General features: G+C 36.0%; 1 protein-coding gene across 2 annotated transcripts in view; it reads left to right on the plus strand.

The window, feature by feature from the left end:
* Positions 1-25,162, plus strand: part of LOC117321876 (semaphorin-5A-like) — a 108,613-nt gene that overhangs the window by 38,268 nt on the left and 45,183 nt on the right. Inside the window, exons 1-2 of one of the 2 annotated variants that reach the window (XM_033876485.1) lie at positions 819-1,236; positions 5,781-6,044. In XM_033876485.1, the coding sequence (XP_033732376.1) occupies positions 5,903-6,044 (142 nt within the window). In that variant the 5' untranslated portion in view covers positions 819-1,236; positions 5,781-5,902. Of the gene's footprint in view, positions 1-818; positions 1,237-5,780; positions 6,045-25,162 lie in introns of those variants that run through there. The other variant, XM_033876484.1, reaches the window with a different exon arrangement.

A 25,162-nucleotide genomic window follows, 5' to 3' on the forward strand; every position in this document is an offset into this window, starting at 1 on the left:
TTTATTATCATGAGAAGAAAGATCATAGTGAACTCATTAAATCTTCAAATAAGGTAAAACCGCAAAATTACCACCACAAAATGGTTTCTTTCTTTGCTCAAATTGATAAGTCCTATCTTCTTTAGTGACAAGCCAATTGTTGTTTTAAAATACTAGATAGTCTAGTTAGCTTTGAGTCCTTCAAATAGACCATAATTATTACACTGATTACAGTGTTTCAGCCCAAAAGAACTCTATGGTTGACTGAAGGGGTAATCATACTTATGACAATTATTAATTTCATGGATTGACTCAAGCGAGAATTGAACCCCTGAGCCATCTGCGTGGGAGGCCAGTACTATCTAACTTCATGGCCATAGGTGACCAACACTGAACATTTGTTACAGTGACCATCTGCAAGTCTCTGTGGTGTGTTGGTTAGAAATTCGGTGGCTTTTCCTTCAGGATTGACCATAATAGTCTGTGCGTTTTTAGGATTACAGTACATGGTAATATATCCTTGTGGTTGGCCTGACCACAGGGGCATTTAAACAGCTCAGAATGGCCTGGTCAGTATAAGTACTGACCACTGGACATTAATGGCCAGTTCTGTCACCAATGGTCATTGTGGGCCAGTAGGTGTTGATGTACAGCCACCCAGACCTATAAATAAAACAAATTGACCACTTGTCATGTGAATGTCCATTTCCAGGCTCCGTCTGCCTTTTCATTTACCTATATACACCTATCAATTAATACTGTGTATGTCCACTGTATCATGTTTGTTTACTATTTGTTTATGTGCACAATATGTACATATATGGTACACCCAACAAGATGTGCCTGGTTCAGATTATTTTTGTCTTGACCATCAAGAGAACTGTATGTTATAGGATGGTATGATACATTACTGTATATATGGCTTATCATTGAAATCTTCATAGAAATCATAGCAAATTATCACTGAAAGAATATTGTGCAAATCTTTCCAATGATTTTATTGATCATTTTGTGAAATTTCGGTGAAAACTTCAGAAAATCTGTGAAATTGAATTGAGACCCCTGGTGAGATGGGATGAGGTTGATGTTTGTCCTATCTGGAAGTCCCTATGTGAAATGGATATTACTAGGAAATCAAATGTCTGCTTAATTGAAAACTAAGATGTGGAAAGTGGAGAAAGGAAGGTGGATTTAAGTTTGTAATGGAGGATTATTCCAATTTGGATCTAATTTCATATCTTAATTTAATGTTTACAAGTAAGTATGATATCCTTTTACTAAATATCAATTTGAAAACTTAATTACACGAATGAAATAACTTTCATATAATTATGCGCACGAAAAGTTCTTATTTTTTTTGTGGTTATTACTTTATAAACTTAAGGTTAAATTCATTCTACATACCATAATGTTCATGATGAGATTAATTTCATGAAAGTTAATGTTTCAATGCTTTCAAAAGAATTGCAATGTCTATAAAATTTAAAGGTCATAGGTCAACAGGAAGTAGTAGGTACACATGGACTCCATGTTGAAATATCATTAAATGAAAGATAATGTTCTCCATCTAACAATAAATAACAGCAGGCGATTCAGATCTTAGTCAGGTTCTTTATGGGAGAGAAGGTAGATATACAAACCTGCCTGTTGTATACAGCCCAGCTGTCACATAAACTAGGACAGCCCCTACATGTATCACACACACATGAACACATAATGTCAAGATTGTCCGGATTATGGGGAAATTTAACCGAATTACCAGTGGGAGAAGTGGCACTTTTTTAACCATTAATGGTCATTTAAACCACTGGAAGTGTAAATATGCTATTGAAGGCTAATGTAAAGACTTGCTCATGTATAAGTAGATTTATTTAGAATGCTTTGACCAGTGTGCCATGTACAGGTTCAAATATTAATACTAGAATGTGTGTACAGTGTTGTACATTACTGTTTTCTACAAGAATGTGCTGAATCACATAGAATACTAAATTAAAGTTGTGCTGCATCATTCAAACTTTATACAAATCCTGCTGAGTCTGTGTAAATAGTCTAGCTGTTTGTATATGACCAATAGGGATGGTAATACCCCCTCTCCCACCGAGCTGTTTAATTTAACATGACATTTTGAGAATTTTCCATTTGTGAAATTACCATTTCTTGATAGTAGCATCCTTGCTTTCCCCACATACAGCATTAAGTTATTAGATATTAGAGGGCTTGCTTCTAATGTAACTATTTCTGACAACAAATACTTTTATGCAGACTGATAAAAAAGATGGGTTAGTTTTATAGTTAATATCTTACTTGAAATGTTCATCTTCCTTTTTTAACGTGGTGATTCCATTGTCACTACCTGCTGCTTATTTTGCCCTAGACTTACAAAATCAATGAATCAGAAGACGCTGGTTCTGTTGGAACACCTGGTCCTATTGTAGTATTTTTTTAAGGTCTTTTTTTTTGTTTGAATTTTTCTCTTGTTCATTATCTGCCTTAAATTGTTTCAAATTGATTATCTATATGGATGAAAATTTTTGTCTTGTGTATCAAACTGTTTAGCTCTGCTAACCTTTTCAAACGAATTAACTTATGCTCATAAGATCATTACCTTCAGGATGTGTGCCTGTAACTTATTTTTCATTTAAATGATTTCAGAAGAGTTATGTCCCTTTAACGATTTCCTTATGCAAATTTAATGTGGAAGTTAGGCATTTCAAGTTAAAAATTTAAATCATTTCTTTATCTTCAATATAAATTCCATATATATATGGAATTTATGTTAAAAGATCTAGAAATACTTTAACTATATATATATATATATATATATATGGATTTTTTTGATGGAAGAGATCTAGGATAAGACTATTAATATTTAAATGTGATATAAGAGGCTTTATTGATAAAATTGTCAGTAAGATTTATTTAAATTACAAAAATATTTCCTTGATGGTAGATGAAATATATGTAAATTATCAAATCTGCATAAAATTTACATCAGGCAAAAATCCCCAAATAGCAGATTAATGGCAATAAAATGTATTGATCCAATAAGAAATGTATCACTACAACAATCTATAAAGCCCAGAGCCTTTAGACTATTATCACAGTTTTATTACTATTTATTACTACACATATACTAATAATTGTATTAAAAAGAAAATCAAAATATTCAGAAAATTTCAATTTTTGTTATATGAATGGGCAATAATCTTTCTGAATTTCAATGGATCTATTTCGTTTTTGTTGAATAATTTTTGCAATGCATTCCTTTTTTTCTTTTCTTTTCTTTTTTTTGTTGAAAATATCCCTCCGATAGGTCTTTCTGTTAATTTACATAAAAAGGTATACGATCAAATTTGGGATATAATTAACCGAGGGTTAAGACTTAATTCAGTAGTCAAGGCATGTTAATACAACACTGGATGTCAAAACAACCCTACAAGTTAGTGGAATTCAAACATCAACAAATGCTATACAAAGCATTAAAAATCATTTGATCCAAATTCTCACGTTTTATTAATGTAATGAAGCTTGAAAACAACAGAGTCCAGAAATATTTCAGAAACCATGTACATCAGTGACACTAATTCTTATGGCTTAAAGAAGTTTTGAGGCCAAAGAAAATTTTGGATCTTTCCTTCATATTCATGCCACAGGCCTAAAGTTAATATTCACATACGACAGAGTTTATTTTGTCCCCTATAAGACCAGGAATTTATGGAAAGTAAGCAGTGGACATAATTTGGCTGAAGAATTTTTACATTAAGTGAATGTGTTGGAGTTTGTTCAATGATGCGTGTCAAAGCTTTTGATCAAACTACATAACGAGTCGTCGATATACTTATGGAAAAACAAATATTTTCATACCTAGTTTTACATGTTAATATCGCATATAAACGGGGACAAAGATTTTCAAGTGTTGAAGTATTAAATTGATTATAAATATAAAAATAGTAAGTCTTCAACCGTGTTGATATTTCGTACTATTTCTCCAAAGATTAAGTATGAAAGGTGATCAAAACACTGTTATTGTAATGTAGAAGTGTGGTTGTTACCACATTCTCAAAATATTGTCTGACCAGACGCACTGACCATGAAATGACCAGATCAACAGAGGACTGACACCATTCTGTGTGTATATGACCATATCCTATAATGTAGGATCATGGAGGTGCATGTATAAACACAGGTAGCATCCATGTAAAGTAATTCAGTTTATAGTTATCTCCCTTGATTCTGGCTCCCCTTTCTTACAATACAGTAAACAGGAGATTACTCCTGGATATATTTAGTAAAAAGCACCAAAGATATCAATAACTTAAAAAAAATAGCTAAAATCATAGAGAGCATAACTATTTTAGAATGATTTTGCCAAAAATGTTTTTAAACAAAACTTATAGATGAAGGGTCTTTCAAAGTCTGGAAGGATTGTGAATGAATTTGTCTGTTAACTGTTAAGGGGATTGATTATACTAATGTACATGTTATCCCCATAACAAGTAGGACGTCCCCTAAAACACCAATCTTCATACAATCTGAGGTAATGAGAGGACATCAAACCTTGGACAAAGGTCAAAGAAATCCTGAATTCAAATGGGGTAATCAATCATTGAAACCTGATGAATCTGACAGAAGATGTAGAGTAATGAGGTTAATGTTGGATCCTGTTAGAGAAGGTCTCGGCACAGTTAACTACAATCCTCCGCTCTCATCTCCCAACAGCTCCTGTCCTATCACCCACTGTAGGTTCTATCCCTGACGAGTTTGTGTCAGTGTCACCTCAGAGTGAGGTCAAAGTAATATTTCATAACTTAAGTGTAACTGTTTCATTTATAAGGTGTTAAACTGCCTATATGGAGAGGGTTATAAGTACCCTTTAGGCAGTATTAGGATGGGGAGGGTGTTACAGGTCAGGCTCAGGACGGTGTTGGTGTTACAGGTCAGGCTCAGGACGGTGTTGGTGTTACAGGTCGGGCCTGTTTCAGGTGTTGTGTAAACATGACGTAAGTGAAAGAGCTTTTATTGTGACATGTTCCCTGCGGGTCAAGAGGGTATAAAAAACGTAGCTTTAAAAAAATATTAAGTGCTTGTATGCTGTTCTAAATGTCACCAAAGATTAGGAAAATGTTTCTAGAGCTTTATAGTCTCACCGACGATTAACATAGAAAATACTGATCAAGTTTGTGGAATATTCATTGTTTGTGCAAGTTGTTGCATATTGACCTTATACCTTTATCAAGAAAACTGAAACTATCACTTAGGTTCTCGCTGTCATGATAAGGACCTGGTGGCTCGAGTGGTTAAGGTACGCGTCCCGACACTTTAATCACTAGCCCTCCACCTCTGGGTAGCAAGTTCGAAACCCACGTGGGGCAGTTGCCTTGTACTGACCATAGGCCGGTTGTTTTTTTTCCGGGTACTCTCCTCCACTTCCAAACCAGGCACGTCCTTAAATGACCCTGGCTATTAGGACATTTACAAAAATAAACCCAACCAAGCACATAGTAGGGTTTTCAACTGTCTTTCACAGCAGAAACATAGACATATAAGGATAGATATGTAAACCCTTATTTGCTCATTACTAGGTTTTACTGCCCAAGGGAGATAAACAGCCTTTGTTCCTGGATTTTAAACTGAAATCTCATGTTAATATTTCAAAGGGAGATAACTCTTACTCAGACACATTCATGATCAATAAAATACCATGCATCCTTAACAATAAGATTGAGAGACTGAGATTTTACATTTGTAACGTTTTGTATTTTTAGATCAACTTGTACTAAATAGATTTTTATACCTTACAGGTTTGGTGTTGAAGGTAACACGGAGCTGACCGGATGGTTTAGGACGAGGATGCGGTATTGGACACTAGTTTTGGATTATATGTGTGTGTAAGACATGTTCCTGGCGAACTCCGCTATCCAGTATGTGTGAGGTGGGGCAGTTTGGCCTGACCCTGTCCAGTCTATTGGTACTGGTCATCCTTTGTACCTCCTGGTCAGATTCTGCCCACCACCATGTCCAGTCCTTCCCCAGGGAATTTGACTTCAGATATACTTCTTATGAAGGTAAGTTTTTCTATTTATTCTTTCACTTCTTCATTTGAAACATAATTAATTTCCTCTTACTTTCATACCAGTGGATCAGTACGGTCAGTACAGGTATTGGTTTCAAATGCTGTCTTATATTTCTAACTACCCTAGAATTCATGTTTGATACATGAAACTACAAGAAATGTACTGCCTACATAAAACACCATTTCAAGTGTTCTTGAGATATGGTCGTTGTAAACAGAAAGTATTTTTTTAGAGAGATGGTTTATATAGACAGTTAGCCTTTATAGACAGGTGACAGATGTAATCAGTATAATGGCTTCTGTCAAAAAAAAGCTCTTTATAGATCGATAGTTGACTACTGTATAGAGATGGTCTTTATAGACAGTTAGATGACCTTTATGGAGAGTTGACAAGGCAAGTGACCTAACAGTCAAGGGGCTGCGATGGTCGGGTGGTTAAGGTGTCCCGACACTTTATCACTTGCCCTCCACCTCTGGGTTGCGAGTTCGAAACCTACATTGGGCAGTTGCCTGGTCCTGACTGTAGGCCGGTGGTTTTTCTCCAGGTACTCCGGTTTTCCTCTACCTCCAAAACCAGGCACGACCTTAAATGACCCTGGCTGTTAATAGGACATTAAACAAAAAACAAACCTAACAGGCAGGTTTCACTGTACACTGACTAATACAAGAAAATAGTTCATTCTAGTGAAGATAACAAACAATTACCATTGGACAAAAATTTGGTTTCGTTAGAATCAAGTGTGTTGATGTATAGTATAGCGTGTTTTACTGTTCAGACAGATTTTGAGAGCAAGAAAAAGCTAGGCATACCGGATGCATACTCAACACTAATGGACAGAACTTTGGTTTTAAAGTGTATAAATGCCTTGAAGATTTGAAGTCTGAGCAGTTTTTACTTTCTGAAAATACTGACAAGAAAAAAAAATTAGCAGTTGCACACATGAAATAGAAATAGCGTGCCGAAAGGTGTTAGGAATTCTACAAAAAATAACCCTAAAAAAGCTTTTATTGTAAAGGTTAAAAAAACTAACCATAAAAATGGAAAATACCTGCACAAGGTTTAACTGTATCTAGTGTAAGGGTGCAATGTTTATGTGACTGTCAAAAATTGAACACTGCCTGCCACCTCCATAACAAATATATTGCCCCTCCGTTTGGCCCTAATAATAGCCTGCTTAAAATTTTAATGAGTGCACCAGGGATATAGTGATGGTTGGTCCGACAGGTGTAGAAGTCTGTACCTCAGCACACGGCTAATTAGTGGTGGCCCATACAACGTACAGGGAACACACCTTTTTATCGTCATGATTTAGGTATTAGTCTGCACAACGCCAAAAAGGAAAACTTTTTCTTGAGAATTGATTCTGGTTAGACTATGCCATACAGCTACCATTAACAGGAAACTCTTTCTACAGACCTGATATAGGGATTCAAAAACACAAAAGGTACATACATTTCAACAGAATTGATTTGAGACAGAGAAGAAAACCCTTCATCAGAACTGATTTAGTGGAAGTCTGTATATCAGATGTTTATGGTCTGTAGCCAGTTCACCAGTCTTGTGCAATAAATCATCTTCCAACTCACAATAAATCTGCAAAAACATCTCAAAAAGTTCTTGTTGTAGGCCAACATACCATAGCTCCTTGGCTTTCTACTGATATTAACTATATAGACCTTTATAGAGATTCTCAGGTGGTTGGCAGACAGGTGTTCAAAAGTTCAAAACAGCTACATGCACCTTTATCCGGGCTAATAAAACTTGTAAATAACATGTTGGCTGGCCTGTCTGCGGAGGAAATATTTTACTGATATCAGCTGGTTAAAGGTTCAACAAATATTTGTCCGGAAACATCATCAGTGTATGTTTTAAGTATACACGTATTTGATTATTAGTTGAATATGTAGAAATTTGTTATGCTTGCTATCCAGTTTGACATATATTACTTTGGGCCAACCTTAAGATATACATTCAACCTTTTGATGGGGAAAGATATGTTGTGATTGTCTATGATATCCGTTTTGACACAACTTTTCGTCACATAGTTTTTTGTTTTGCATTAAAGTTTAATATATTTGGTGATCAGGAACATAAATAATATCTAAACGGAGGAAGAATAATGTTAATTACGTAGATTAGATCAAGTTTGTCAAACACAACCCCCAGTATAGTGCTCAAAGTAATTTCAAGGTACGTTGAGCTGTTTATTAATTGTTTATTAATCCCTCCAGTAAACACGAAAAGGTGTTTTAAATAAGGAAAAGAAATCAAATATTCAATTCTTTTTTGTTGGTAGCAAAATTATGTGAAATTTTGAAAAAGTCACATCATGCATTCTGCTGACTTGTACTTTTGTGTGACAATAGAGCGATCTTTAGTTCAAAGAATGTTGTGGAATATGGGCTGGTGAAGAAAGACTAAAAAATTGATGAAAATGATAAGACGAAAGATGCTTATATATAGGGTACTTTTTATGTAAGTTTTAAAAAATCATCTTTTCACAAAACCCATTGCAGTTTCTGAATGTCCTTAATGTGAATGGAATTCTACAGCTAATTATTCAAAGTAATTTGATCTAAAAAAAATGTATTATGCTCAGGGTCATTGCACAAAGATTATAAGTTCTTGTCAGTTATGTGTATTAAAAGATTTTTTAAACTGGATTATCTCGAAAGAATGATCAGTAGTTCTTGTAACATAAGGAATAATTGTAGACACTCTTTTCAGGCCCAAGGTCAAAGGTTAAGGTCATTAAGTGGTTAATGTGTCTGTCATATTAAACTAACAACCCTTTTTCTTCACAATGTTATAAATGGAAAGCTGACCCCGTAAAGTACATTTGATTTCAATGGATTATGTCAATTACTTGTGAGGAAATATTCATCACATAATTTGCAATTGGCTTTCAACTTTTCAGCCACCATGATGAGTCCTGTGTATATAGTGTTTGCAATGTGAATTTTGAACTTAATGCTGGCTAAATAAAATCAATTTCAAAATCAAGCTTCAGATCTTTGTCTTTAAGGTTATCATGGGGACTATAATCTGTGAATACTTGCTAAGAGTAAATTAAAAAAACTTGAACGGTTTACCACTGTCAAGTGTAGAAGTGTCGACCAATCATGAAAGGTTTGGGCAAAGAATATGTTTGCAAAAAAGAACTTATGAATGTGTGGTGTTATAGTGTGAATGGTGTTGTTGGGGCCCATCTCGGAAAGATTAAGTGAATCCTGTGACAAAAAACCTGGTACTGACCCGGATGTATGTGGGTCATTATTAACATATGGTGGCCGTACATCTGTCACCATCATCATCATCTTCCCATCAGGATTTCTGGATTTAATAGGACTGTTTATCTGTCAGCCTAATGGGGCCTGGGGTCTATTATAAAACAAGTGTTTTGACAGAAGAACATGTCTAATCATTGTCATCGAAAGACATGGAGGCAGCCATGTGTCCCAAACTCTCACTGGCCTATCACTCAAACGACCTTGTGATTAGACTAGCGTGACCTTGGGGTCATGATATCTCTATTGTGGGATGGGTGATGACACTAGAACTGTGGTTGGACTGGTCAGTTGGTGGTCAAGGGGTTGAGTAATGAAGGGTACACTGCCAATAACAACAAAACCTGATCTTACCAAACCATCGGTGTAAACTTGTATGTACCAGATGGTCTCAAGTCCTTTTATCTCGGTGAAATATATTTACCACAATAACATCACAATTATGAAAAACAAAAATCACTTTCCCTTATAAAACTTCATGTTTACAGTGCTTATTCATTGTCTGATATGAAAAAAGGGTCAAAACATCAAAAATTTCCAGATGTCAGGTTCGTGTTTTAAAAATTGGAGTTGGTTAATTCTATTAAGTTGACATAACTTGAACAATTAGGCACCGATTCACTAAGATGATTTAACACATCCCCCACCATCAGAAGGGAAATTTAATTTTGAACGTTTGAATTTGTTCACCTTTCATGCTGGTAGCTAATCTTCGTGAATCCCTCATGTAGTGAATTGCTGAATGTTCCATAATCGTAATTTGGATACAACAACCCGTGAGAAACAGAATATGATAGTTAATTAAGTCATTCCTCAGAAGGCCACAGGTTGCACCGATATTGCCCGTATTTTAAAATTGATTTCAATCAAAGTGTCTAAATATTCTGAATTTCTGCACTAGAACATAGTCTCCTAAAGTAACCTTTTAATTAGAGGCCAATGTACTCGGCTTGTCTTAACACCTAGATACCAGCAGGGCGGACCAGACACATATTGCTCTGTCTCACAGCGGGTAACCATTCCTCATAATCTACTTATGTGGTCAAGTGCCAAATGAAATTTGTTTTCATTGGAGGGTCTGATTCGACTCTGACTTGGTGATTTTCACTGAAAATATGTATATTCTGTAAAAGAGAGATTTAAGGGGGTTTATTAACCTTCAAAATTTAGTTCCCTGGAAAGTAGAACTTCCAAAGAAAATTTTATATCCTGTTTAACAATTTCCATGAAAAATATGTTTCTTTTGCTTCAAATTGATACTGATGTACAGATTTGTGTGTATGGCCTGGTCCCAGTTTCATCAATATTCCTCAACTTGAGGAGATTCCTGACCTTAAAACTTCCCATAGAAAAGCATTATTGGACTTCAGGAAAGCTCTGAGGATGTTTTTCATCAATTTAATGTTAAGAAATTCTTTAGGTTAAAGGAAGTTGACGAATCTGTGGTTTGTTCTGTGACATGGTTCTTGATAGACAGATACAATTTAATGGAAAAAAAATTGTCTGCCTGACAAGAATACCTTTCCAGGTATTAACATACATTTTTGTCGTTTGCTCAGGATTTTTCAGGTAACCTATATTTGGTTGTTCAGGTAAGTCCAGGTTTGATAGTACTGGTCACAGCAGTGTCGAGACTGTCTGACTGCCACTGTCCAGTAAAACCCTGACCAATCCACAACTGTTTACCTTGTCTGCCATGTCCATCTGTCTTAAGTGGTCAATTTATTTTTTCCTGTCAAGACAGTGGTCAAATTGTTTTTACTGACCATTAGGTATAATGTAGCAGACCCAACTGACCAGTGAATCAAATGTGTCCACTTTGATTATTTCTGCTAAGATTTATTTGTCCAGACTTTCTGTATCCAAATCTAATTGATCCATTTATTTCTCTGTCTGTTTCTGGACAGAAACATGTCCTATATATATGTAACATTTCTGTATATCAGTGGTCAAGTAATTTCCTACCAAATTTTTGTACTTGACAGTCTATTTGCTAACTGGAGATTGGCTTAGATGACAAATCTGTAGCATTGGACCACTGGGTGCTGTGAGAATCCCATGTGTTTGTCTGTAAAGACAGTTTGATAGATTTGGTTTATATGCACTTTTCCCATTGACCAGACAGTACACTATTGACCATTACTGGTCAGTACCCAGGAGGGCACTGGAGTCCTAAATGGCCAGTATCTCTAGCTATATTGTTTATTTGTCCAGTGATGATCTGAGATTTTCTGGTAATCCTAGTGACCACCATATGGTCAGTATAGGATACACATTTATTATATATAGCTCACACGTCTGAAGGGTCAGATGTCCACTGTGATTTGACCATTAAGATTCAGAGGGGTTTGTTTACCTTGCTCTCTCTGATAATCCTCACCCCACCTCCACCGGTCATTAGTTAATGGACCAAGAATGTTTATAAAACTGTTTAATATGGAGACACCTATCGGTCAATTGGTCTTGGTGATGGTCAGCTGACAGGCAGGAATAATTAAGTGAAGGTCATTGCCTCAGAAGTACATCGTTATCACAGAATATTGATACATCTCAGTCTTTGAAATATTTTCATAGGTCAGTTCTTTAACAAATTTCAATTAAATTAAATTAAAATCAGATTTCTTTTTATAATTCCAACAAGTCCTTCTGTTAAGGAACTACGTCATTTATGATTAGTTTAGTTTATTTCATTGAAGTTATCTAGGAAATAGGGTCTGTGACCCTGGTAAGATGTAAGCTGCTTCCCACTGGCAGGACAAGGCAGAAAATTCCCAGGAGTGTTAGTCGCAGTAAGTCAGAGGTCTGGTTCCATATAGCACAGGAATAAAAAAAAAATCCCTGTTTCATTAGCCCCCATGAAGGGGGCTCAATACCTCAAGCTCAGGAAGTATTGATAAAAATATATACTAAGCATCACTCAACAAGCCTGGCTGTTCAACCTGGAAAACAAAGTTAATTCTTTCTAGAAGGGAGAGCATGTCACCCTTGTAGGGGCTGTACTATCTCCTAACACCGTCGTAGGTAGAATTTCTCTTTAGGTCATTTCCGTAGATCATCAGACTAGTGAACCAGAGGTCCTGGGTTCGATCCCGAGAGGAGGCATGCTGACCTCAGGTTCACTAGGATATCTATGGTATTAGAGGTTACAGCCTTTCCCATTAGAGTATGTCTGGTACTTAAGCTGGATATATATTTTTACATCTGTATATATAAAGTTTATTGATTGTTATGAACTTTTGAGAAAAGATTCAATCTTAACAGTGTGTGATAAGTCGATACTATCTTCACTAGAGGATAAATGAGTTTCGAGAGGGAGCTCAGAAATCGGTGATGTATTTTTGTAAAAAAAAAGTTATATACCTGTGTCAGAAACCGTTGGTTGGAAAATGAATACATCTTACCACTAGTGACATAGACAAATGTATATCTCTGTCGGTCGATGTAACAGTAGATTGGAGGGCAGGAATTACAAGATTGTGTAGCCTAGCATTAGAACCCGTGATGGAGTAGAGCCTTTATTGTGGAATCTTTAACGCCTGCAATGACTGAATGTCTCTCCCAAAACTCCATCCTCCATCCCCGAACTTCATCCTTCCAAGGTTTAATGTTCTTGGACATAGAACACACAGAAATGGATTATCAAATAAAGTAATGAGTACTCAAGGTTGAAATTATGTATGAAATATGTACCTGTTGACTTGACAAACCTCAGCCTGCCTGCAGGCCGCACCTCTTATATATAATTACCTAGCTGTGAAACTTTTAATAGCCAGAGAGCTCTACCTGACTATTGTATGAACGCAGAATCAAAGCTAATATCTCTTTTTTCCCTCCGCTATTGAGGAAGAAAATGTGTCGCATCTTGTTAAATCCATTTTTTAATACGGATGGTCGCTTCAACAGAATTGAGAGTAAAAAAATATGTACTTAAAATGTAGTGTGGAGCATTTTGCCTTTAGGGAGCGAGAATGCATCCCCGATCTCGACACATGTAACACCTTCATAAGACAAGCCAGGTGTAAAAGTGTCTCTATGTATTTCTAATCAGGTCTTTGGGTCAGTCGACCAGGTATGAACAGAATTTGAGCATGGTCATTTGAGCCAGAGAATCGGCCATTGAAATGATAATAGATCCCTTCTAAACAGTACACTGAATCAGCTGTGTTTACCGAAGCCTGCCGTTTAAACAAACTCGTGTCTGTAGGTAGGTGTCTGGTCATAGCGAATTGGTTTTCCTCCGTTGGAGGTTTCGTACCCTGCTGGTCCTTTCTTCGTGTTCACATTCTTACGACCCCGTACCTGTACCCTCTAAACGCTATGTCGGATATGTCTTATTAAAGTTTAGAGTAAATACAATTTAAGGTAGATAATGTAATATTGAGGCATATTGAGACCCACAAAAAAAGTTGGAAAATTAAAATATGATCAAATATGACCTATTGTGATTTTTTGGCACTAATTGATTTGTGGTTTAAAAGAACAAAACTTTTTTTTATATTTATAGACCCTTTATTTCGTATGTTTCAGGTGTCATACTACACTTGAAGGTATCTAGTCCGGTAGTTCTTGTGTTATGAAATATTTGTACAGATTAAGGTGCCATGTTCTGCCACGTTGACCCAAAATATTGCGAACATTTTTAGCCTACAATGTAGCTATTATAGTATCACTGGAAAAATCATACTTTAGCTATACTTATAATAGAAAATTCACGGTAAATGTTTAGTAATTGTTTCCCTAAATAGATTAGTATATATATATATATATATATATTTAAAAAGCCTTATTGTTTACACTGTTTGAATTACTTCTTTGCCCCATATATATATATATATATATATTTCCGTACATTGCACTTTAAACTAAATATAAATGTCAGCTATTTACATTCATACCAGTACAATACAAAAAATGCCATTCAGTCCCGATTTACATCTTGAATTTCTATATATACATGTATTTGTCAATTTGAAATGGAAGAGTTCTCACCTTACAGTCTTTGTGTACAACTTCAATAAAACAATATTGACAGAACAGCACTCCGATGATCTTAATCATAGGAGTGATTGAATCAAAGCTTCATTCTCATGGTATTCAGCAGTTATTTGAAGCGGACTGCCAAATGTCATGTTTTAAAGTATAAAAGCGACAGTAAAAAGCAGCACTATAATCCTTTGACACAACTTGGAGTTCATCCGTGAGAGAAGTATTGAATTGAAAATGCAACATGACTATTGTAAATGTCAGTAGACAGATTTCATGTTGATATAAGCATTCCTCACATCATGTCGCAAAGCGCTGAAAAACCAAGGAATTTGAAATGAAAAATAAATCAAAAGTTTTATATTTAAATAAATATCTATGAAGATGTATATGCTTACATATTATATTATGTTTCTGGCTCAACAATTGACACTTTTTATTAAATACATGCTATTTATCCAATTTCAGGTTGAGGTGACCATGCTAGAGAGAATAATAACATAAATACCTAATAAATGACAACACAAATTACTACAGGCCATCATTTCTTTGCACAAGTTACATAATTATAAAATTGTAAGTTAATAAGCATTGTCATTATTTAATTATGCTGTAATTTAAACTTTAATCATGGCACACCTACTACTACAAAATTTACATGTAGAAACATAAAAACATTCTGCTACAAACCTATGATTATATTTTTTCCTGAAAGAAAGTTTTTTTTTAACAATTTATTGTTCACAAATCTCAATGAGTCTTATGTAGGTATGGAGCGCAGAACTTGCTGACGAACTTGAACAATAGTTCCACATGGAGTCTTAATGTATATTGTTTTATAATGACAACTTACAGTTCTAGTACGGGAAAGCTTGGTCTGATGAAAACTTATATTCAGTGACAGTTCTAGTGAAAGCTTGGTCTGATGAAAGCTTAAACTCAGTGACAGTTCTAGTAAAAGCTTGGTCTGATGAAAGCTTATACTCACTGACAGTTATAGTGAAAGCTTGGTCTGATGAAAGCTTATATGCAGTGAAAGTTCTAGTAAAAGTTTGGTCTGATGAAAGCTTATTCTCAGTGGCTCAGGTATTAACAGAGCCATCTTTAATGATTTGATGCAATAAAAGTAGATTTTTTCTGCTCGGAGGTAGATTTGAAGCAGTGGCACCTCACTCTGTCATTTATAGGGAGATAAATGTTGGTGAGATTGACACTCGTGACGGGATAGACCACACACTGGCTAAGATAATCCCGCAAATACCACAGGGTCACGCCTCTCAAGTGCTCCCGTTTCACTGGATTTAATTTGTTCTGTTGTTTTTTCATGTTAAATAAAAACATATGTCAGATGAGTTGCTGTGACGAGTGGCATTATTCTTCATGCCTAATGATATAGGTCTTTTTAGCTGTAAAGGAAATATATTCTTCATTTAATTGAAGATATACAATTTCTTAAAATATATGTTTTGTTAAACCTAACCAATCATAAATCATTTTGCCATACATATACAGAAGTAGAGAAAACCAAAACATAATGATTATCTTTCTTTAGAGTAAATGATGGAACAAATGTCTTATCAAACTGTCAGAATTTGTATACGTCTGGATTTTATGCTGTCATTTCTATATCAAAATCCCATATATCTAGATAGCTCTGGATGTGTTTTTCGTATTATTTTAGTGAAAATTGGTTGCCTTGTATATGATCCCAGACTCTTGAGAATACGATAAACGTTGACCTTTTCTAAGTGGGTCTCTCTGATAAATATAGGTATGTCTATATCTCCTGGTAAATATTTACCTGGTTTAAGTGGGGCTATCGTAGGGTATGGATATAGGGTATACTTGTCGGGGCTGACTTGTAGGTACAAACATACATGTAGAGCGTGTAGTTTGTCACACCTTGCCCCGTTAGAGGTATATAATTGATGTTAATGTTTATGTGGCATTGTTTAATTACATGCAGTTACACTAAGCTATTCAAGATTCTTTGTTATAATAGCTTTTTAGAATACGATATGATTTAATGGTGTTTGTGTCAGAAATGATAGATAGCATTCCTTTTATACATGAAGTTCACACATTCTTTTGATTTTGGTGTTAATAGCTAATATTCAGATGTATCGTTCATTACTTAAAGCAATTTATGCCTGATACCTACAAAAAAAACACGGCATAAAATTATTTCCGATTTGCATAAAATTTGTATTTGTGTGCTGTACAAAAAATATTTTTGAAAAAGAAAATCTGTTTTTAAAGTTGTGTGAATTTTAAATATCAAAGAATATTTAGAGTTCCTGTGGTTTTTGAGACAAATTTGGTCACACTATTCTGCCACATCTAGGAATGACCTTGACTATATTGACATTGAATGATGACCCAATCAAATCTACTTTGGGATGTTCAAAGGCAACTGCTTTAATTGTAGAATGATGATGTCATACACAATTGGCCAATTTGAAGATTATTTCTGTATGATAAAAGATTCCAAAAGCGTATGAACGTCAGTGAGATGGTCGGGAGATACTTGGTCTAACAATTCGTAGGCTTTGTTTGTATACATGAAGTATAATTGGATTAAGTTCCTGCCAGTTTCCACTTTGTCTAGACTGCAGAAACTATTGAATATTAAATTCATGTGAAAATAATGAGTGTTTGAATGTGTGTGTATCCCCTCTCGGTAACACAAAGAGAAGGGATAACCACCGAGATCAGATCGGGATTATCTGTGTAGTTAGAACTCTGCCTCATACTGGCAATGGAACAATTATAGCTTTCAGTCCATTGGCTATATGTTCTAGGCTATACAGCCGAGTATAAAGTGTTCTTATACCATCTCTTATTCCATCTGTCTGCCTCTTCATCTTAAACTCTTTTGCATGCATGTATCTATAATCATATTTTTAAAAAAGACCAAGGTATAAAAACAACAGAATACAGATTGCCAGTCAGGACTTTGGTAATTTCCTTGGTGTAACGCAATCTGGTTCAATTAGACAGGAAGTTTCACTTTTTTCACTGGCATTGTATGCTCAGAGCTTCCTTCCCATCTGGTCTGCTAACAATCCCCCATCTAATAGCTGTACTCTTGTTCCCACAGTCTGGAGATCTGGAACCTTGTTTTAAGTCTTTTATATAGTCTTACATGTCTCACCCACTAAATTTGGCAAGTAATTGTGTTCATTGTTCCGAAGTTTATCTCTTTTATCAAGGGCAAGGTCACAGCAGAAAGTGGAAGATCAGCTGTTAAATACGAAACATGAAAGTCATTGTTGGAAACAATGGTCAAACTTGTCCAAATGTAAATTCCCAAAGGTGAAAGGCAGTGTTAAGGGTTAAAGTTTAGGGCTTAAATTGATAATCATTTTTTCTCTGGAGCTCAGTTTCATTGTTTTTATGAATTCTTTAAAATCTGTTTATTTCCAATGCTTTGGAGAATTTCTTGGTCAGGCACACAAACAGCTGAGACATTAGAGCAAAAGAAAATTCCAACCTCAGGTGAGGTGAGTGACTCCAACCCAACTCTAAACAGTTTGTGTTCCTCAGGAAGCTGAACTCATGGGCAGTCCTCATGCTGTTGTTGTATCCTTGGGGAAGGCTAGAAAAAGGAAAGACACTTTACAGTTATGTTCCTGGTTATCATGGAGTTCTTGGTTTCTCATCTGTTATTTAATGAGGTTACCACCAGCTACTACAAGGAGACCCTACCTCAGAATGAATCTGGTTGTTAAAGAGATATTTAGCCCAGTCATATAGTGAACTAATTAAAAGAACTTGAAGATTTTAAGCAAATGTTCCATTCTCAAGGTCAAGACTTTTTATAATGTGTTAAGATTTCATTTATTTAAATGATTTTGCCATGTATGAATTTTGCAATTCTTAATTGAACACAGTCCTACACATTTAAGTCTTTACATTTACTGAAGATAACTTGATGAAATGTTACACGTTGTGTAGTATGACTTGTTCAGGATCGGACGTCTCCAATTATACTTGATACAGTAGTCAAACAAGCAGTTGTTCATTGTATCTACCAACACTAACATTTACGGTAACTGATATTCAAAGATAAATGTTCCCCATCACCATGTGGTCTATCAAAGAATTCCTTTGGTACAATACAATGTCAGTTTCTGCAACTGACAAATGTCAAGTGACAACCATGCATGCTTGGCTCATTTACCCACGGTTCCCTGTTTTAAATTGTGACTTCCTGTTTAAAGGTCCTTTGTCTTTCATGTACACTTTAAAAATATGTTGTGTAAAAGAAAGTTCCCAGTGTATGTTTTTGTTAAATCAACCTTTTGCTGGTTTGCCTAAGTAGGAATATAAAATATTGGGAGTTCCCAATCGGCTGTAAAATTCACACATCCTCAACTCGTTTGTTTATGGGGCCCTTCTGAAAAGGCAGGAAGATTCCATAGATATTAATATAAATCAACATTATGTAATTATGAAAAAATATGAAAATAAATCATGGCTTGAAGCATATGTTAAAAGTGTTTTTGACTTACTTCAGAAAGATCCTCTTAAAACAAATTTTAAGTATATTTCGTAGAACAATGGTTCAGTGTCTGTCACCTGAGAATCGTGTTACAGAGGCTGGGATATTTTTTTCCCCATCAGTGATTTCCTAGGTTGAAACAGACGTGACATGTCTGTCAAGAGTTAGTGGTACACTAGTACAGGAGATTAACTACAGAGTATCTGACAGGAGCCTGATAATTCCCTACCAGGTTGACAGGCCCTGCACTTAGATATGTATGTGCATTACACATGTCTACACTTACAGGTCTGCTGTGTTTGTCTCCGATAAATCCCACATAATGGATTCTGTGTCTGCCGGCTATTTTATAGCCACATTTGATTTCATTGCTTTTTATATCATTTATTTTTTGTTAAGTGTGTAATATTGAAATGTTTTTGAGTTGTTTACAATTTTGTGCTAATCTGACCTTGTATAATGTAAAATGTCTACTGATGATATATATATATATATACTGAAACGAAAAAGAAACGCAACATGGAAAATTGTGATTAATTTTGTATTAAATATACATATCTGTATAAAAATCGCGGAAATAAACATGCACCCTGCCTAACACCCATACCAATCTTCAAAATCACCCAAGTGTGACTAGAGACCTATGCACTTCCGGCGCGGTAAAAACATCAAAAACCGTGCCTGTACAAACATATGCGTTCTTTTTTCATTCAAACCAGTATCAATTCATCACTAACATTGAGCCACATCATCGCCAATACTTTTGCAAACAATAATTCCTTTTACAATTATGCCACGGTTATCAAAGGTTGATAGAGGACGTGCTATAGCGATGCTTCTGGCAGGGAACACGCAACTTCACGTCGCTCGACAATTCAGAGTTCACAAATCGACTATTAGTCGATTAGTTTCACGTCTTAACGCAACAGGAAGAGTCGATGACCAGCCGAGATCAGGACGTCCACGCGTAACGTCGCGACGTCAAGACCGGGTTCTTAGGTTGGCACACCTGCGTAACAGGAGATTAACGGCCGCTGAAACGGCAAGGAATACGATTGGTAATCATAACCGTCGAATTCATCCCCAAACAGTGATCAACAGACTGCGTGAGGCTAATTTGCGTGCAAGGCGACAGTACGTTGGTTTACCACTAACACCGCAACGTCGAGTACGTCGTATGCAATGGGCAACGGCACATATGCCCAGACGTTTTCCTATGAGACGTTGGAGGTCTATGCTCTTCACCGATGAATCTCGATTCACGTTATTTCGAGCAGATGGCCGTCAACGTGTGTACCGGCGTCGAGGCGAACGTTTTGCTGACGCCTGTGTTTTGGAACACGACCGATTTGGGGGTGGATCAGTTATGGTTTGGGCGGGAATCTCCCATGGTTTGAAGACGCCTTTGGTGATAGTCAATGGGAATTTAACGGCCGTACGCTATCGGGATGAGATCCTTAGGCCCCATGTTGTGCCGTTTGTTAGGCAGCATCATCTAACCTTTCAGCAAGATAACGCGAGACCACACGTTGCAAGAGTCTGTAGAGACTTTCTTGCGACACAGAACATTGTTCCTATAGATTGGCCTCCATATAGCCCCGACCTGTCCCCAATCGAGCATTTGTGGGATGAATTAGACAGAAGAATTCGAAATCGCCGTAACCCCCCAAATACCCTCCCTCAGTTAGCAAATGCACTCGTCCAAGAATGGAATAACATTCCAATACGGAAAGTCAATGCCCTGATGAACTCAATGCAACAAAGAATTAGAGATGTGATAACTGTTCGAGGAGGACACACACGATATTAGGGCACGGTTTCAAAACTGCTGCCATTTCAACTTGGATTCACGTAGGGTACTACCAATCATGACCTTCTAGCAAAGTGACCTGTTCTTAAAAGGTTCCCTGTTTTAAAATTGTGACTTCCTGTTTAAAGGTCCTTTGCCCTTTCATGTACACTTTAAAAATATGTTGTGTAAAAGAAAGTTCCCAGTGTATGTTTTTGTTAAATCAACCTTTTGCTGGTTTGCCTAAGTAGGAATATAAAATATTGGGAGTTCCCAATCAGCTGTAAAATTCACACATCCTCAACTCATCTGTTTATGGGGCCCTTCTGAAAAGGCAGGAAGATTCCATAGATATTAATATAAATCAACATTATGTAATTATGAAAAAATATGAAAATAAATCATGGCTTGAAGCATATGTTAAAAGTGTTTTTGACTTACTTCAGAAAGATCCTCTTAAAACAAATTTTAAGTATATTTCGTAGAACAATGGTTTAGTGTCTGTCACCTGAGAATCGTGTTACAGAGGCTGGGATCTTGATATTTTTTTCCCCATCAGTGATTTCCTAGGTTGAAACAGACCTGACATGTCTAAGGATGTTACATCAATATTCAATATTAACTATTACATATGAAATTTAAACATAATGCTCACAAGTATTATTTTATTAAACCTACAATTTGAAGTTGCGTTTCTTTTTCGTTTCAGTATATATACTACCATGTCCATAACATTCAGGAACACATTTTCTATCTTTACCATGTTTGACGTAATAAGCACCTAAGCTCCTAAGAATTGTAAAAACCTGGCAGTTAATTTGTGCATCTGTGTAATTTCTGCAGGTACTTTTTGGGGCTGAAAACATTCATGCCTTTTTCTGACGTTGGGCCATTAATGGGCCTCATCCCAAACCAGTGGTAAAAAGCCCCAACATCCCTACCTTACTGGCTCTGGGAAAGAAGATGTTGTTTACTCAATTATAACTCTGTAAATCTAACAATAACAAAAATTACCTATTAATGACCTTTTCCACACCAAGAAATGAAAAATCACTCAAAAAATATATTCCCCTCCCCCTCCCAAAACTGCAAATTTCGACTGATGCTTCCCTAAATGTTTAAAAAGTACACTTATCTCTTGTGATATTGTATGGTTTTTAGGTACCGTTTAATGCAGTAGCAGTTGCTTTGAAAATTAATGCAAAAATCTTTAGAATGTTGTGGTTTATGCTTTTGAATTAAACAGAGACCCTGTTTAAGGGTCGGCATGCCTATATTCAAACCCAGTCCTATAATCACTGGTCAACTTACTGTAGGATTTTAATCTGACAAGCTCATCAGATATTGAGATAGCTGTTGAGCTGGGTATCTGTAGAATACTGGTAATCTGGCAAGATCTGCATCGATAACTGTCAGACAGACCACATACAGGATCATGGCCACAGGAAATACAAAAAATCTCAAAGTTTAATCTGGATATAGACATTTTAAGTTAAATACATGTGTCAAGAATTGCCAAAACAATTAAAGAAATATTGATGGTTTTCAGCATGCAAATTTTCAAGCTTTAGGAACAGCTAAACAGATAAAAATTCAGAAGTCTAGATCCTGCAGGTTTTCTGGCAAGATGGAAAGATTTGCAAATGAAATTGTACTGTTTTTCGGGTTATAAAGAATTGCTTGAACTGGAATCAGTTTGTCTCTATACATTGGTTTACCTTGATTTTATTTGCATCAAAACAATTGATTGTAACCAATGACAGTCCTCAGTGTCCCACACAGAATAACAATAGTCACATATTACTATTTAAGTAGAATTTAATACTATAAATGTAGACCGGAACTTTCGTACCATAATTCATTTGTTCAGATATGTAAAACAATTGCTACATTGGTGATTCATGCAGGCTTTATAATGACCTCATATTTTTGAATGACACTCCAATTATGGAAACTTGTAGACATAGCCTGTATTTTAGCTACTACTTACATGCATTTTCCATTCTGAATTAATTTGTAAGTCTCTGTAATAAATTAACATGAAATTCAAAAATACACTGCAACTAAATGTAACACAATAATCTTGATGGCAGATAGGGTCAAAGGTCAATGTCATGGGTCAAAGTAGACATGGGGTTTGACACTGCAGACAGCACATCTCGTTTTATTCTGATAGAAACTTTAGCCTGGCATTTTATAATGTTTTCAGTGTCCTAGCTATATAGTTGCTTTTAACAAACAGGTGTCTAATAAAAAAAGTTGCTTCAGAAATCAACACTTTATTTGTATCAGGGGGGAAAAACGCGAAGTCATTAAGATGTGTAACAATTAATGATTTATATTGGGGAGACATTGTACAGGTGTCGCCTTTAAATATAATTGTGTAGGTCACTATACCTGTTACTGGGTACACAGGTGTTCCATCACTTGTATACAGACAGGTGAGCATTCCTGTTGATTAGCATTTGTATGCTCACCTTGTTGACACAGACTATATTTATGTGGTTGGTTGGGTCGGAGAATTTCTAGCGCAATAGACTAAATAGGATTTGCTTGTAAAGTAAAAGTGTTTTTATCCATTTTTTATCCATCTCTCAAAAAATATGTTAAAGTTGGCCGCTATCTTGCAATTTGCCATTTAGAATGAAATAATGTACAAGTTGCAGAATTGGATCAAGATAGGAATACAATATGGGGACAGCTCTGCATGGGGTCCCACTTATAAATATGTCCCTGGGATATTTCTGTGGAAGTCCCCACTAATATGTCCCTTGACTGCTCTACATGGGGTCCCTTCATATGTCCCTGATGCTCTGTTCAGGTAGTTTTTTATCTATAGTTACTTATACCTGTGCAATCCATTGCAAGGCCATGTGTCAAATCAGTGTGTAATATATGTGTGTGCATACATCAGAAACCTGTAGTCTTCCTAGTGTCACCTGTCACCTGCAGAATTGGTAATGTTGTTCTGCAAGTCATGATTAGCATCCTTATTTACATGTGTAATGATTCAGTGACAAAATGTCCTTAAATGTGTCCCTTACCTGTCCCTTACCTGTCCCTTACCTGTCCCTTACCTGGTCCTTACCTGTCCCTTATCTGGTCCTTACCTGTCCCTTATCTGTCCCTTACCTGTCCCTTACCTGGTCCTTACCTGTCCCTTACCTGTCCCTTACCTGGTCCTTACCTGGTCCTTACCTGTCCCTTATCTGGCCCTTACCTGTCCCTTACCTGTCCCTTACCTGGTCCTTACCTGGTCCTTATCTGGTCCTTACCTGTTCCTTACCTGGTCCTTACCTGTTCATTACCTGGTCCTTACATGCCCCTTACCTGTCCCTTTAACTCGTCCCTTACCTGCTCCTTTTAACCTGTCCCAAAATAATGTCCCTTACATGACCCTTACCTGTTCCCTACCTGTCCCTTAAGCTTCCCTACCTGATACATACCTGTCTCTGAACTGTTTGGTACATTCACGCTTCTAGATCATCCTACACATGGTTATAATCGAATAATGTAAAATGAAATTGCATGTAGAGGTCATGCATATTAAAACCAGTGTTTCAGAGCTCACGCACCTGAGTTTGTTAGGTCCATTGGACATCTTGTTGTCCATGTGTATCAGTGAAATAACCTCCACCCTAGAGAGTTCAGGTTTCCTATGTCAAGGGTTTGTGATTTCCTTCAAATCAAATATTGGTTAAGTTTATTAAGGATCAATAAATTGGCCATATGGTTCGATTCAAAGCTGGGAAATCATTTGATAGGTAGTTTCAAAATATAAATGTTATCATAGCTGAACTATATAACTCACCTACACAATTCCAAAAATATGTTTAAGGATTCAGGTAAAATGCAATTAGTTTAGAAGTCATACTTGTTTAATTTTAATTTTATTCTGACTATGCATGGACAGCATTGATACCATCTAAGAGTTGGTCATTTGAATTGCAAATCAGACAGAAAATGACTTCAAGAATGATTCAGGCCCATGTGGCCTCTTTTTTTCTACTTGTGAAGCACTTAATATTTATTCAGGGCCCATTCCTGCCACCTGCTGCTTTTGTAATGAAAAGGCAAACATTTTTGTAAATTATGTTGTTAAATTGCTTTTAAATGATAAAAAAATCCCTATTTAGCCACACACACTAAGAAAATGTATCTTTTAATAACAATTTTAGAGTTCCCATATGTTTTGTGATTGACCTACTTATTTTTATGTAACCTACTTTTTCATAAAAAATGATAAAATATTGTCACATGTGTTAAACATTTTTAAACTGTTAAAATAAATCGAGAGCTCCGTGTATATATTAACAGTGAATACTTGAATGAAATGACGAAAAAAATTATCAAACACCTGGCAAGAAAAAAAATCTTTTATGGTTCACAAAAACTTCCTAGAATGATGTTGTAATTGTATGTTAACTTGAGTGTGACAGTCATGCCGTTAGCCCCAGAACTGAAAACACACACGGACATGTGGAGGGAAGGAGGGGGATGTTTCTCTGTTAGGTATCAAATTCTGGGTTAAGTATTCATTGAGCTA

This window comes from Pecten maximus, chromosome 2 (genome assembly GCF_902652985.1).
Source record: "Pecten maximus chromosome 2, xPecMax1.1, whole genome shotgun sequence".
In the NCBI taxonomy this organism is placed as follows: domain Eukaryota; kingdom Metazoa; phylum Mollusca; class Bivalvia; order Pectinida; family Pectinidae; genus Pecten; species Pecten maximus.